The 15,445-nt window shown below is 49.3% G+C and overlaps 1 protein-coding gene across 2 annotated transcripts in view; it reads right to left on the bottom strand.

The window, feature by feature from the left end:
- DCX (doublecortin) overlaps positions 1-15,445 on the bottom strand; it is a 145,184-nt gene that overhangs the window by 18,403 nt on the left and 111,336 nt on the right. The window contains exon 5 of one of the 2 annotated variants that reach the window (XM_056859395.1): positions 10,703-10,846. In XM_056859395.1, coding sequence (XP_056715373.1) covers positions 10,703-10,846 — 144 coding nt within the window. The remainder of the gene's footprint in view (positions 1-10,702; positions 10,847-15,445) is intronic. The other variant, XM_056859396.1, reaches the window with a different exon arrangement.

Here is a 15,445-nt window from a genome sequence, read left to right as displayed (position 1 = left end):
TGGAAACTGTCGCTGTCCTCAACCATAGGCCTGGTGGAACAGCTCAGTAGAATGGTAGGATTGGGGTAGGATCCACCCTGATGTCAGAGGGAACTAGGAATTTCTGGTCGTTTCTGCATGGAAGTTTTACCTGGGGCTCGAAGGTCACTTGATGCACACTTTTCTGTTGCGAATCTATGCATCAGCAGTCACCAAGCTCAAATCAGGAAGCATTTGAGTCACTCCCCTTGAAGCACTGCTTTGTAATTGGCTGTAGTGCTTTCTGTGAGAGAAATGTAACCCCCATCCCCAGTTCCCCGTCCCATGCTTTGGCATATGCATGGAGATTTCGTTTGTTGTTAAATCAATAAAATTAGGTTTTATACAAAAGTAAGTACTACATGCATTCAAATTTTCTCCAGTTTCTGTTGTTGTTTTTTTATGGCAAAAAAAAATTCTGGCTGATCTGAAATTTGCCAGAAATTTGGCAGGAATGTAGCACAATCTGACAACACAGTATCACAAAGGAAGTCCTGCCTAGCTTTGAAGAACTCAGACAAAAATGAGTGTGAAGATGATTGTAACACTAAAGCAGTCTTATTGCAGTCCCTGAATCTGGCCAGATTAATTTGCATAGTATGCAAATCACACACTGATTATGCAAACTGTGCCATAACCATAAGAGTTAATTCTTTGCATCTGCTGCTGGCAGCTACAACAAAACGTTAGGGAAGGATCAGAGGAAGCATCTTTGCTTTCTTCTCAGATAACAGCAAGCTTATCAGTGAAGATTCACAAGAGCTTTCCCATGGGTGGAAGGATTTTGTGACTTGCTCACCTGTCACTCACAATGCAGCCCAAAATGCCCCTAAGGACATGCTGTTCCTGAGGCTCTCCATCTCCAAGGAGCAGCATTTTGGAGGCATTTGGGGCTGCAATGGGAGAAGGTAGGTGAAAAAGTCACACTTCGTGGGAGGTAGGGCTGCCAACCTCCAGGTGGTAGCTGGAGATCTCCTGGGATTACAACTGATCTCCAGGCAACATGGATCAGTTCACCTGGAGAGAATGGCTACTTTGGAAGGTGGACTCTATGGCGTTATACCCCATTGAAGGCCCTCCCCTCCCCAAACCCCACCCTCTCCAGGTTCCACTCCCAAATCTCCAGGTATTTCCCAACCCAGAGCTGGAATCCCTAGTGGGAGGACATCTTTCTACCCATGTAAAGGTTTTGGTGGATCCAAGCCATAGAAAGAGTGTCAGTTGCAGAACTCACTCACTGGTCAAAACAAGAGAAGGAGTGGAAATGGGCTTGTTTCTCACTTAATGACAGGGTAAAATGAAAGCCACAGATTTCTCCTCAGATCTAAAAGGTAGAAATATAGAGGGTTTTTTTTTTTTTAAGAAAATGAACGTTGGGAATCTGCCAAAAAGTCTAGAATCTGGAAGATATCCAAACAACCAGATCCTCTGGATACCCTAAGAGCAGTGGGGCTGGTCTGAAAGTACCCTCACTGCTTCCAAACCTACCTTTTCTTTTCCAGCAATGAGCTGTGAACAAACTGGGCCTGCAAATTTCCAGCAGATGCCAACTGTATGTGGCGTTGATTGTGTTATCACCAAGGCAATCAACCAGTATTGCAATAGTTTTAAAAACATCTGTGCTTTTTAAGAAATAAGGATAACAAAGAACATGTAAGTAGATAAACATACATGTGGCACTTAAAAAAAAGGTGGACAGCCCTCCTGAAGGAAGAATACAGGGACAAGACCCAGCATCCAATTTGCTATAAGGCAAAATCATAGGTGAAAAACCAACCGCGATTTTGTCTTTAAATATTACTCTGTCTTCACCTACAGTTCATGAGAAATTTTAATTTTAGTCACTGGCATGGTTTCAGCAAATATTCACCCTTGCTGGCAGTGATAGGGTAGAGATGGCAGAAATATTGAATGAATCAATTCACTTACACAGTCTGCCTGTTTATCATCCAAATAAGGATGCTGCCAAAACCAGGAAATACGTGCCAAGATACAGATGTTTTCCACCAATAAAACTGTATTTAATTCCAGCCTAAATTTCTCCTTTCATCTGATTTAGACAAAAGATCTCTGGGTGTGTCAGACAACAGAACAGCTGGCTATAACATGCCGGGAAAGTCACAAGCAACGGCTAAAGGTTTTATTACACTGTTCCATCACAATAAAATGAGTAAGCTTTTTATAAACTTGGGGCCAGATAATGTATTATTAATCAGGTTTTTGTTCAGCAGCATCTCCCCCTTCCCACATGTCTGCTTTAATCAGTTGCAGCCAAGATCTTATTTAGCGTATTTGCAATAAATGTTAAATAAAAGTTGCTCTTTGCAAACTAGTAAAACGTCTGCTGCCACAAGGGAAGGATAATAAAGGTGTGTGGGTGGGGTTGTAAATTGCAAGGACTCCGACAGATGCTATGTATTTCTGCTCACACTAAGATACAAGACGTTCACTCTCCTCTGTGGAATCCCTGTTGGCAAGGGCTTCTCAAGTTCCATGGCCTCAGTTTAACCTACCTCACAGGGTTGTTGTTAGTGACAGTGTGTGTGTATTGGGGGGAACCATGCATGCTTCCTTGAGCTCTTTGGAATTTTATGTATTTACTTATTTCACTTCATTTATATTCCACCTTTCTCCACAACGGGGACCCAAAGTGGCTTACATTACTCTCCTCTCCTCCATTTTAGCCTCACAACAACTCTGTGAGGTAGCTTTAGGATGAGAGTGTGTGTGACTGGTCCAAGGTCGCTCCGGGAGCTTCCACGACAGAGAGAGGATCTGAACCTGGGTCTCCCAGATCCTAGCCTGACTGTGAGGGTCTCTGCCTATGTGTCTCTGCTTCCCATCACCTGCTTTGTTATCAGTGAACTCGTAAAAGCAGTTCACACCTTCTGGTCTCAGGCGCCAGGCCTGATTGCCCCAAGTATCTTCCCCCCCGCTGTTCTTCCTGTCAGTACTCCCTCAGGCCGATGCGGCCTTGGAAGTGTGATAGCTTCACCAGACTTCCTGGGACTCGTCTGATGTTTTGTATTATGCCAAGCTTGTAACTTCCCATAACAATAAGTGTGAACCCCAGTGCCCCAGTGCCCTGGAGTCAATATATTCTGTAAACCCAAATAGTCCCTCACTTGCAACTCTCTACCTGTGCCTGTCTCATCTCCTGATGTCTTCAATAAATCCTTTGTTTCTTTACCAACGTCTGAACATTTGATTTGGAGAAGTAAACTCAGAGAGAAGGAATCTCTCACATTGAGTTGCAAGTCCTTGCCTCTCGGACTGCTGCTGTACCTTTTGGGACAGAATGCCAGGCGACGAGGAAAACACCCCTACTACCCCTGATGCACCGACGGAACCGGTGGTGCCGGAGAAACCGGACCCCAAGGAGGAGGGTGCCAAGCCAAAGAAACCTAGGGATCCCGTCCCCGACCAAGGCCGGGACGGACGTCCCCGAGGACTTTTCAACAATTGGTTGGACTCCCCCAAGGGTTGGTCTCTCTCCCGAACCGCGGCGAAGGATCGCCGATTAGCCTTCCCCAGCACGGGACTCGAAGGGGACCCGGCACGCAAGGAGGCCTTGATGGAGGAAGAACGCAGGCAGTGGCAGGAGGATCGCCAAGCCATGCAGGAGCAGATGGAGACTATGCAGCGTGTGATGGGTGAGATGGCAGCGGCCCTTGACGCACTGAAAGTGCAACCGCCCGCCGGCAATCTCCCGGACGGGGCACCGGCAGCTCCCCCCGCGCCTCCTAGCCTCCCGTCCCGTCGGGACCTGAAAGTCACCTATGACGGTTCAGGGGACCAGTTGACCTTTTTCATGGTCCAAGTGGACATTTTTATGCGAGAACAAGGCCGGACCTTCACTTCCGAGGAGTCCCGGGTGCAGTACGTGGCTTCTTTACTGCAAGGGGAGGCGGCCGCCTGGATGGTGTTGCAGTATGAACTCCGCTCGCCGGTGCTGCGAACCCTGGACGAATTTATGGTAGCACTCCGAAACCGCTTTGAGGACCCGACTCTGGGTGAGCGGGCAAAAGCCTCCTTGATGCAACTGCGCCAAGGGACCAAGTCGGTGGCGCAGTATGCAAGTGAGTTCCAGTCACTGGCCAGCCGAATCCTGGACTGGAGTGAGGCCACTTTGGTACAGTGTTTCAGGGAGGGCCTCAACCCAGACCTCCAACATTGGGCCTTCATGCAAGGGAACCCCCCAGATGTGGAAGGTTGGGTTCGCCACGCTGCCGACATCGAGAATCGCAAACAACTCCTGACCTTGTCCAAACAACGCATCGGACGAGACCCGAGACCCCGGAGCGACCGGGGCCGAGACTTCCGACTGGGGGGCAGCGGGGGTCCCTCGGCCGCTGAACGTCGCAAGCGTTTTGAGACCGGTGTCTGCCTGACCTGCGGAGGTAAGGGACACTTTGCGTCGCAATGCCCCTCTCGTTCGGACCGCCCCAACCTCCCACGCCAAGTCCCGACCGAACCACAGAAGGCGGCTGCCGAGGACCAGCCCCGCCGCAGGAGCGGACCACCGGGCCGACGTTCCGGCGCACCCTCCGCTCTCCACGCGCGCCCCCAGGATGGGGTCTCCACTTCTACTGGCCCAACGGGGTCCCGGATTACAAGTACTACTTTTGATTCGGACGGGTCCCCAACCGCCACCACTCCTTCCCCCTCTTCCAGCGAGGAGGAGGAGTGGGAACAGCCGGCAAAAAACGCCGTCGGTCTGCTGTAGTAGGGGTTCCGCAGCAGACCGTCCCTGTCGTTGTGCAAGGAGCTCCACCGATGGTAAGCGCCCAAGAGGACAATGTGTATGTGCGTGTTCACCTATCCCTACCTAAAGGGGGTCCTAGTTTAGAATTCCCCGCGTTGGTTGACTCGGGGTGTGCCCGCACCATGATTAGTGAGGAAACTGCCAAGAAACTGGGAGTCCGGCGCAAGCGGCTTCCGGGACCCCTCCGCTTTTCCCAAATGGACGGGAGTGATTTTAAACGGGGCCCGGTGACCCACAGAACTGCAGCCGTGATTATGTCCGTGGGGGAACATTGGGAACGCTTATATTTTACCATCGCCCCTATTGTAACCCCTGTGGTGTTAGGGATGAACTGGCTACGGGGACACAACCCATCCATCAACTGGGTTGAACGGGTGCTCTCGTTTCCCGAAAACCCCTGTAGGTCACATGACAAGGAACGGGTTGTCCGGTCTCCGGCCGCCGCTGTGGCAGGGTTCCCCCCCCCAGCCACCGTTCCTCCTCAACTGCCCACTGAATACTCGCAGTTTGCGGACGTCTTCGATGTTAGGGAATGTGACGAACTACCCCCCCACAGAGAGACAGACTGCGCCATCGAAATTGTGGGGGAAGGCAAACTGTCTAAAGGGAAGGTCTACCCCATGAGCCCCAGTGAAAAGGCGGTGTTACGGGACTATCTGGATGCCAACTTGGCGAGGGGTTTCATACGCCCTTCCAAGGCTCCTTATTCGGCCCCAGCCTTCTTTGTGAAGAAAAAGACGGGAGATCTAAGACTGTGTATTGACTTTCGTAGGCTAAACGCCGTCACCCAGTCTAACGCTTACCCTCTCCCTCTTATTCCCGACCTTCTAGCACAATTAAAGGAGGGCCGAATCTTCACCAAACTGGACTTAGTGGAAGCATACCACCGCATTCGCATTAAAGAAGGAGACGAGTCCAAAACAGCCTTTTCCAGCTGTTTTGGAATGTTTGAGTACCTAGTCATGCCTTTCGGACTTTCGGGGGCTCCCAGTGTGTTTATGCAATTAATTAATGAGGTTTTACATGATTTGCTGTTTCGGGGGGTGGTGGTATTTCTCGATGACATCCTTATTTACTCTGAAACCATGGAAGAACATGTGCGCTTGGTGCGAGAAGTGCTCCAGCGGCTGCGGGAGCACAAACTGTATGCTAAGGTGTCCAAATGTGAGTTCCACCAACCTTCCATTACTTTTCTTGGGTACGTGATTTCCCACCAAGGGTTAGAAATGGACCCCACAAAGGTCCAAGCGGTGCTGGATTGGGAACCCCCCACTACCCGCCGCCAGCTTCAGCAGTTTTTGGGATTCGCTAACTTTTACCGAAACTTCATTCCTAATTTTGCCCAAGTTGCGCTTCCCCTCACTGCCCTGTTGCGTACCAAGGACAAGGGGGCTAGCGCCGCGCTTCCCTCAGCCCGTTTGCAATGGTCCCCCCAGTGCCAGCAAGCCTTTGAACGTTTAAAGCTGCTTTTTTCATCCGAACCCGTTTTGGCTCACCCAGATTGCACCAAGTCTTTTGTGGTGCAAGTGGATGCCTCGGATGTGGCCATGGGCGGGGCCCTATTGCAGAGGGATGAAGGGGGGCGGTTGAGGCCATGCGCCTACTTCTCCAAGAAGTTTTCCCAGTCCGAAATCAACTGGGCGATTTGGGAGAAGGAGGCGGCGGCGGTCAAACATGCCCTCACCATATGGAGGCACTTTTTAGAAGGTGCCGAACTGCCGTTTGAAGTGTGTACCGATCACAAGAATCTTGAGGCTCTCAAGGGAGCTAGAAAGCTCAACGCCAAACAGATTCGGTGGGCCCAATTTTTTGCTAAATTCCGGTTCACCCTCAAGCATGTCCCTGGCAAAGAAAATGCCTTAGCCGACGCCTTGTCACGACTTCCCCAGTATCGCAATGATTTCGATCGCCCAGTCGACTCCCTGTTCACTCCCGAGCAGCGAGGGGAGGTTCCGAGCTTAGCCGTCACTACCCGGTCCCAAGCCCAGCAACCAGAGACCCCCCCTACGCTCAAAGGTATCCCGGAAGCCTTCCAACAGCGGCTCCGGGACGCCTCCCTACAGGAGGAGGAGCACCATCTCCTCCCCACTGGCTTGGAACGAACCAACACTTGGTGGGTGCAAGGGGGAAAACTATATGTCCCATCCTCCCTTCGCAAAGAGGTACTGGGACTTGTACATGGTGCCAGGTTGGCGGGTCATTTTGGTTTCATAAAAACTCTTCACCTGGTACGGAGGCAGTTCTGGTGGCCCGGTATGAGATCTGATGTAGAACTGTACGTGCGCAGCTGTCCCACTTGCGCCACCGCTAAGAAACGGATGGGAAAACCCCCAGGGCTTCTCAAACCGCTTGAGAACCCCTCCCGTCCCTGGGAAGTCATCGCCATGGATTTTATCACCGACCTACCTCCTAGTCGGGGAAAGACGGTTCTCTGGGTAATCACGGACCTTTTTTCCAAACAGGTCCATTTCGTTCCATGTGCAGGTCTTCCTTCAGCCCAGGGCTTGGCTAAACTGTTCGTCACACACGTCCTCAGGCTACACTCGATCCCGAGGAAGGTCCTCTCCGACCGGGGGGTCCAGTTCGTTGCCAAATTTTGGCGAGCCTTCCTAAAGCTAATGGGGGTGGAGGAACAGGGCCTTTCTTCCGCCTATCACCCCCAGACGGATGGTCAAACTGAACGAGTAAACGCGGTGGTAGAATGTTATTTGCGTTGCTATGTAAATTTCCACCAGGACGACTGGGTCGACCTGCTGCCATTTGCCGAATATGCGTACAACAATGCGCCTCATTCCTCTACCGGCTTTAGTCCCTTCCAAGTAATATACGGGACGGAATTCGGTCCTTTCGGTTCCGCCCCCGTCACGCCAGATCTCCAGTCCACCCCTGATCTTCAGGAGTGGGTTCAGGTAGTCAAATCTACCTGGCCATGGCTGCTCAAAAATCTTGAGAGGGCAAAAAGCAAGTACAAGGAACAGGCAGACAAACACCGGTCTCCGGGGTGGGAACTTAAGGTGGGGGAGCAAGTCTATCTGTCCACCAAAAACCTCCGCTCTCTTCGTCCCTGCAAAAAACTGAGCGACCGTTATGTGGGACCTTTCCCCATAACCAGAGTAATCAACGAGGTTACCGTGGAACTGGAACTCCCAAAGACCCTCAAGGGGGTCCATCCAGTCTTTCATATAAGTCTCCTCAAACCTTATGTGGCAGCTCCCCAGTTCCACCCTCCTCCCGCACATGAGATTCCTACCGTGGTAGGGGGGGATACCCATTTGGAAATATCCAAGGTTTTAGATTCCAAATGGAAGAAAGGGAAACTGTTTTACTTTGTTCGTTGGAAAAACCTTGGGTCCGCTCATGACGAGTGGGTGGCCGCACCCCACATGGCGGCCCCTCGCTTAATCCGAGAATTCCACCTCGCTTATCCCGATAAGCCTCGCCCTCTCGAGGACCCTGGAGGGGGGCCTTAAGGGGGGCAGAATGTGAGGGTCTCTGCCTATGTGTCTCTGCTTCCCATCACCTGCTTTGTTATCAGTGAACTCGTAAAAGCAGTTCACACCTTCTGGTCTCAGGCGCCAGGCCTGATTGCCCCAAGTATCTTCCCCCCCGCTGTTCTTCCTGTCAGTACTCCCTCAGGCCGATGCGGCCTTGGAAGTGTGATAGCTTCACCAGACTTCCTGGGACTCGTCTGATGTTTTGTATTATGCCAAGCTTGTAACTTCCCATAACAATAAGTGTGAACCCCAGTGCCCCAGTGCCCTGGAGTCAATATATTCTGTAAACCCAAATAGTCCCTCACTTGCAACTCTCTACCTGTGCCTGTCTCATCTCCTGATGTCTTCAATAAATCCTTTGTTTCTTTACCAACGTCTGAACATTTGATTTGGAGAAGTAAACTCAGAGAGAAGGGATCTCTCACACTGACTCTCTAACCACTACACCACACTGACTCCTACCAAAAGGGTCAGTGGTGGAAGAGGAGGTCTGGTGGAAAACTAAATAAACCGTGTTGACAAGCAAGAGCCTGTACGATGTAGTGATTAGAGGGATGGACTACAATTAGGGAGAGCCAGGTTCAGATCCTCCCACACCTTACTGGGTGACCCTTACTAGGTGACCTTGAGCCAGTCACTGGCCCTCAGCCTAACAGGGTTGTTTTGAGGAGAAAATGGAGGAGGGGAGATCCATGAAGGAAAGATAGGAGCCCAAGGTTATAAAGTGCTTTGCTTTCCTCTCTCACATGGGAGAAGCTGTCCCTTCGAGTAAGGGAAGGTAAAGGGAGCATGAAATCGCCAGAATGCTCTCAAAATCCATCGAATCCTGCATCCTGCTTTAAAAAGTGGCCAACTGGTTGTCATTAGGACGCCCATAAACAGGGCAGAAATGCCCTCTCCAGGGCAAGAGGCATTCAAAGCAGATTGCCTCTGGATCTGAGCAGCTCTCTTTTCTAAATATCATTTCTAAATAGTAGCAAATACCCCCTCCATAAAATCTGATACCAGCTCTTGTTTATCCAGGCCTTTATCTCTAGCAAGAGATGAGTTTGCCTTCCAGGTAACTGTCAATAAAGGTGAAGATGTGTGTAACATTGTCCCTTTCTGAAACCCCTTGTAAGTCTGTAAAGGCACATCTCTGTAATGCTCTGCAATTGGTAGCTGTACTATACTGTGTCCTGTCACTACTAGGTTCTTGGTTGCAAGATGGGTGTAGGTCTCCTTTCTTTGTTTCTTAAAGTTCCCTGAATAGACCTAGTTACAAAGACCTATTTTCACCATCTGCCACTTAAGCTGATACCTTCCACGCAAAGAACACAGACTTCTCTCTGTCCGCAGCACCTCCGTCTTTCTAACTAGGGTTTCCAAACTCCAGGTGATCTCCTGGAATTACAACTGGAGAAAATGGCAGTTTGGAGTGTGTGCTGTGGCATTTATACCCCACTGAGTTTCTTCCCCTCTTAAAACCCTGCCCTCCACTTTCCCAAATCTCCAGATATTTCCCAGCCTGGAGATGGCAACCCTAACTCTCCATTTCCTTCTCTGTTTTCTCTCACTAACCCTCTGAACAAACCCAGGTCATTTATGCAAGGGTACTTTCACTCACATGCACCCCTAGTCTGAATCGGTTGTTCCTTGGAGTTATGCATGAGCTTTCCGTCCATTAGAGATGACCTTGTGCCCAGCCCTCGCAATGTCCGGGTCTTCCCATTCCTCTGTTAACCCGACTCTTCCATCTTCCCTGAGCAAAGCCCGGGTGAAATCCCCATGCATAAGGCAAAGTGCGGAGCACGCAAGCTTGGTTTCTCTCACAGCCAATTACAAAGCAGCATCTCCAGAGGTGGAGATTGAAATACTTCCAGCTTCCTCAGAGCTCTTTCTGAGCAGAAGAAAAGCTTTTTAAAACTGAGGCTTGGATTTCTCTCCCCCCACTTTCAGATTGCTCTGTTGTTGTTTTTTGTTCTTAAAATGCTTTTTTTTTTTAAATGTGGCAATTGGGTTAGGGGGGGAATTTTCTCTCACAGTAAGCACTACAAGTAAGTCAATTACAAAGCAGCATTTAAAAGGGCAGGGACTTGATTTGAGCTTGGAGATTGCTGGTGCACAGATTGTCAACAGGAAAGTGTGGGACCAGTGAGCAACGAATCTCAGGTAAAACTCCCATGCATAAACGACCCCAGTCAACTCTGCCCCCTAGGATAAAGCTACCATAGAGGCCTTCATTTTTAACTACAGCAAATCCACGTAAAAACCCCCACATTAAATCACAGAAATAAAATGCACACAAAATATTTACGTGGCAAAACATTACAGGGTGTTCTGCAGTGACCTAACTGAATCATGCCCATGTGTGGAAGAGGCTCGATGGCCTTGATGCAAAACTCATCACCACCAGCCCTGATCTGCTGCGGAAGATTTCACTCACCATCTTGATGGTTACCTGAATCAGCAGGGGATTTGCTCCGGCGCACAGGGGCTGGGCTCTTTGCCAAGCTCTTCTGAGGTGTTGGGGTCGGGGATGACTTGCTGCCTGGAGTAGTAGCAGGGGTCCCTTTCATTACTCGGCACTCTATTGAAAGCAAAGCAAACCACAGGGAGGCAAAGGCTCCATATCAATGCTCAAACATTGCATTCAGTTTTAGTTGATGCAATATAATAAAATAATCCAATTTTATCAACAATTCTTAAATATATTATGGACTACAGTTACACAGGTATGGAACCTGGGGTCTGTAATGACCCCCAATGGTAGTTCTTACAGGATCTCAAAGAGCTCTGAAACCTCATTATTTCCCCCTTCAGCTCCTGGAACAACCACCACCACCACAAGAACAATGCTGAAGTCTTAACACCTCCTTACTCATCAACAAAGTCACTAGTGTGTTGTTAAATGAGAGTTTCCACATCTTTGAGATCCTTTAGACCCCGACATCTTATGTTTCCTTTTTCCTTCAATTCATTTCAAAGGGGATATAATTAATCCAAATCTCCTTTCAGTACAACATTCAAAAATGAAAAAAAATATGGAAAAAAAAAAACATGGAAGATAAACAGCCCATTTCTAAAGGGGGGCTCGAATGGCTTGACAACAGTACATGTGAAAGAGATCTGGGAGTCTTAGTGGACCACAAACGGAACATGAGTCAACAGTGTGATATGGCGGCTAAGAAGGCCAATGCAATTCTGGGCTGCATGAATAGGAGTATTGTGTCTAGATCAAGGGAAGTAATACTATTCTGCATTGGTCAGCCCTCACTTGGAATACTGTGTCCAGTTTTGGGCTCCACAGTTTAAGAAGGATGTTGACAAGTTGGAGCGTGTCCAGAGGAGGGCGACCAGAATGGTCAGAGGTCTGGAATCCATGCCCTATGAGGAGAGACTTAAGGAGCTGGGTTTGTTTAGTTTGGAGAAGGGAAGGTTGAGGGGAGACATGATAGCCATGTTTAAATATTTGAAGGGATGTCATGTTGATGAGGGAACTACCTTGTTCCCTGTTGCTCCAGAGACTAGGACACGGAGTAATGGATTTAAACTAACAGAAAAGCGATTCCACCTAAACATTAGGAAGAACTTTCTGACGGTGAGGGCTGTTCGACAGTGGAATGTGCTGCCTGGGAGGGTGGTGGAGTCCCCGTCTTTGGAGGTCTTTAAGCAGAGGCTAGATGGCCATCTGTCGGGAGTGCTTTGATTGTGGGATCCTGCATGGCAGGGGGAGGGTTGGGGTCACTGGGGATGTGGGGGGAGGTAGTTGTGAATTTCCTGCATTGTGCAGGGGGTTGGACTAGAAGACCCTGGTGGCTCCTTCCAACTCCATGATTCTATGAATGCCCATAGGAGATGGCATGACCCCTATGCCAGTGTCCATGCAACTCGTGCCATGCAAACTGGCACGGATGCCGGCCCCCCCTGGACTGCAGCGGCAGCGCAGTTCTCAGAGGCCAGCACCATCTCCCACCAGCACTCCCCAGCATCTCCCCACGCTGGCATCCTGGGGGCAGAGCTCCTCCTCCGCGTCTGGCCACTGTGGACCCCCCCTCAGGATTGCACGGAAAGGCTGAAACATTTCAGAGCAACAGGCAAAGTGATCCTAAGCAGAGCTACACCCTTTTGTCATTGGAGTCAATGAGCTGAGAAGAGGGTGTGGCAGTTCTGGGAGAAGACTGAGCAAGGTGAAGCTGTGAGGCAACTACACCCAAGGCTCAAGGCTTTAGGATGTTTAGGATTACATTGGTTTGAATCCCCTCAGGGTCCTCTGTAGTTGCCTGGAACCTTTCTAAGATGGGCCTTCCCTCACATTAGCCTATCTTTGGATCATCCTACCACCCCACACTCATGAGAAGGGGTGACGCTGCTTTATGATGAAGTGCTGGAAGCCTGTACATTGCACACACCCCATAAGTCTCTTCTTCAGACACTTTTATAATAATATTGGAAGTACTTATGAAGCAAACTTAATCCCTTGTTCACTAAATATTCAACTGGGCAGACCAGATATGGATGAAGGCAAAATAGCACATTTTATTTAACAGACAAAATAGGTGTTCAACAGATTAAGCATTATGCATGCAGTGTTTTAGCTTAAATGGGTAAAACAACTCTCAGCTGTGACCCAGTAGTTACAACCTTTTCCCCCAAGTGGTATAATGCTTTGTAACTGGGCCAATCGACAATAAACCAACACCGAGAGAAGATTTTTCCTCCCTTTCCCAGATCATTTCCTCAGGTTAGGAGGTTTACTGGACCTGGTTACCCAAACGCAGTTTCCTTCAAAGGTGGATGTTTCCCCTTTCACCTCTCCGTTCCTGGCTGTCAGAAACTCTCCAGGTAGATGTGGTGCGTCTGGCTTTTACCAGGCTGCTTATTTATCACCTAAAATAAGCTTTCTTCCCTAAGCCTACCCAAATCCGACCTAAAAGCCAAATAAAAATCCTGGCTAATCTGATGCTCTTATCTACAGCCACAAATCCCGGTTCGAGGAAAGACGTTTCTCTTCCTGCTTTTTAAACTGAGGCTGGCTCAGGCCCTTCTGTCCAGTGGTTGCCAATCACTTGGAGTTTCTTGAGGCTATTATCACAAGCAGGAGGGAAGTCAGCCTGATATAGCCTGATCTTATCAGATCTCGGAAGCTAAGCAGGGTCAACACTTGGAAAGGAGACCACCGAGGAAGCCTCTGCAGAGGAAGGCAATGGCAAACCACCCCACTTGCCTTGAAATCCCTTTGCTGGAGTCGCCATAAACTGGCTGTGAATCCTTCATTATGAATAAGGAATAATAATTAATGCACTGCAAGAAGTAATAAAATAATAAAGTAATAAAATAAATAAATAAATAAAAATAAAAAAGTAATAAAATAACACCCGTTGCCTTTGTTCAGGGCTCAGCTTTTGGATGCTTTTGAACCCAGGCGGGTTCAATCTGCAGCTGCAAATAAACTGTTTTTCTCAAATTGTGGTCCGGGGTCTCTCTGTTCCAAGCCCAAGCCTATTTTACTGCTACAACTTGATGACACTTTACACACATATAATCACAAAGATTGCTTCAGAGCCGTGGAGGAGAAGTGGAACTTTTGGGGATGGTTGCCTCAGGGTGTAACTCTGTCATTTCCTTTTGCATCTGCACAGGAGGTGAAACTGATTCTCCCCCAAGGTCACAGTTAGGCTTGCCTGGTGCCCACTAAATAAATAAATTGTTTATTACGGTCCTTTGATCAAACATAAAATATTTACAGGAATGGTGCCCATTAATGGAGAGCAAACTCCCGGCAATTACAGCCGCTGCCCACCAACATTCAGACGGTCGAGAAGTGGAAGCAGGCTGGCCAAATAGAGGAGGGCAATGACTGCCATCACCATACAATTACATCACTTTGGTCACAACCCAGAAGCACCATCGACTATACGGGCAAGTGCTTGAGCATCGTCCTGGAGCAATGCTATTGCTTCCAGGTTGCACCAGAAGTGATTTCACCATAGAATCATAGAGTTGGAAGGAACCATCAGGATCATCTAGTCCAACCCTCTGCACAATGCAGGAAATTCACAACTACCTCCCCGCCCCCAGTAATCTGTACTCCACGCCCAGAGATGGCAAAAATAAAAAACCCACCCTCCAGGATCCCTAACCAATCTGGCCAGGAGGAAAATTGCTTCCTGACCCCTAAGTGGTAATCGGCACTACTCTGGGCATTCAAGGAAGGGCCACGAGAGCCAAACACTGATGTAAACCTTCCTGCCCTCCCTCTCAAGTTCACGGGGCAATGTTGATTGCTGCCCCCCATGTTATGAACCTGCCCCCCGCCCCCAATCTCCATGCAGTCGAAATTCCTGGCAACCCTAGTTAGGTCAGAATTAAATGATGTGGAAATGATGTACAACTCCAGTAAGGCTATGCAAAAATGCTCTGATGAGAAATAACTGTTATAACACAGACTTAAATACCAAATGGTAGGACAAAAAAGAGCTTACTTATAATCACTGGTTGACTGATTGATATTCTCTCTATTTATTTATGCTGTTGGCAGCTGAGTGGTGTGAGTGATAACTAGTCTGTGGAAGATGGGGGAAAGTAGGACTTCCACTGGGCTGTGTGAGGATATGCATGCATGAAAAGCTTCCTACTGCACAGTAGTATACTAAACTTTTTGAATACATGAAAAGTAATCCGATGAACAGTCTTGACCTGCTCATGAGCAGTGAAACTGCTCAATGAAAAATAGGCTCACTACTCACAATCAGTGAACAGAACAAGAGCCAAAACAGTGCGTATTCAACTATCTCTAATCCAGTGGTTCTCAACCTGGGGGTCAGGACCCCCAAGGGGGTCACGAAGTCTTTTCTGGGGGGTCGCCGCCACTGTCCTGGGACAGCCCCCATCCCGGGCTGTCCAGGACTAACCCAGACGCCCTGTAACCCTGATCCGTCCGCGAGGGCAGGGAAGACCCCAAGCAGAGAGGTGAGGAACTGGCCGACTGACAGCCAGAAGGAGCAGGGCTGCAGAGACGCAGCGGCGTGCCGCCGCACACCAGCTGTAGCCCCACTGCCCAGTTGAGAGGCGGGCGGGCCAGCCCTGGGTGCGGTCGCACCTGCGTCGGGCGGATGATGCGGCAGGATGTGTGGGAGGCCGAGGAAGCTCCCCTGGCTCGGCCAGTTCAGGTCTCGGAGGAGAAGAG

This window comes from Euleptes europaea, chromosome 13, assembly GCF_029931775.1.
Source record: "Euleptes europaea isolate rEulEur1 chromosome 13, rEulEur1.hap1, whole genome shotgun sequence".
NCBI classification, from domain to species: Eukaryota; Metazoa; Chordata; class Lepidosauria; order Squamata; family Sphaerodactylidae; genus Euleptes; species Euleptes europaea.
This window is presented reverse-complemented; position numbering and strand designations above follow the sequence as displayed.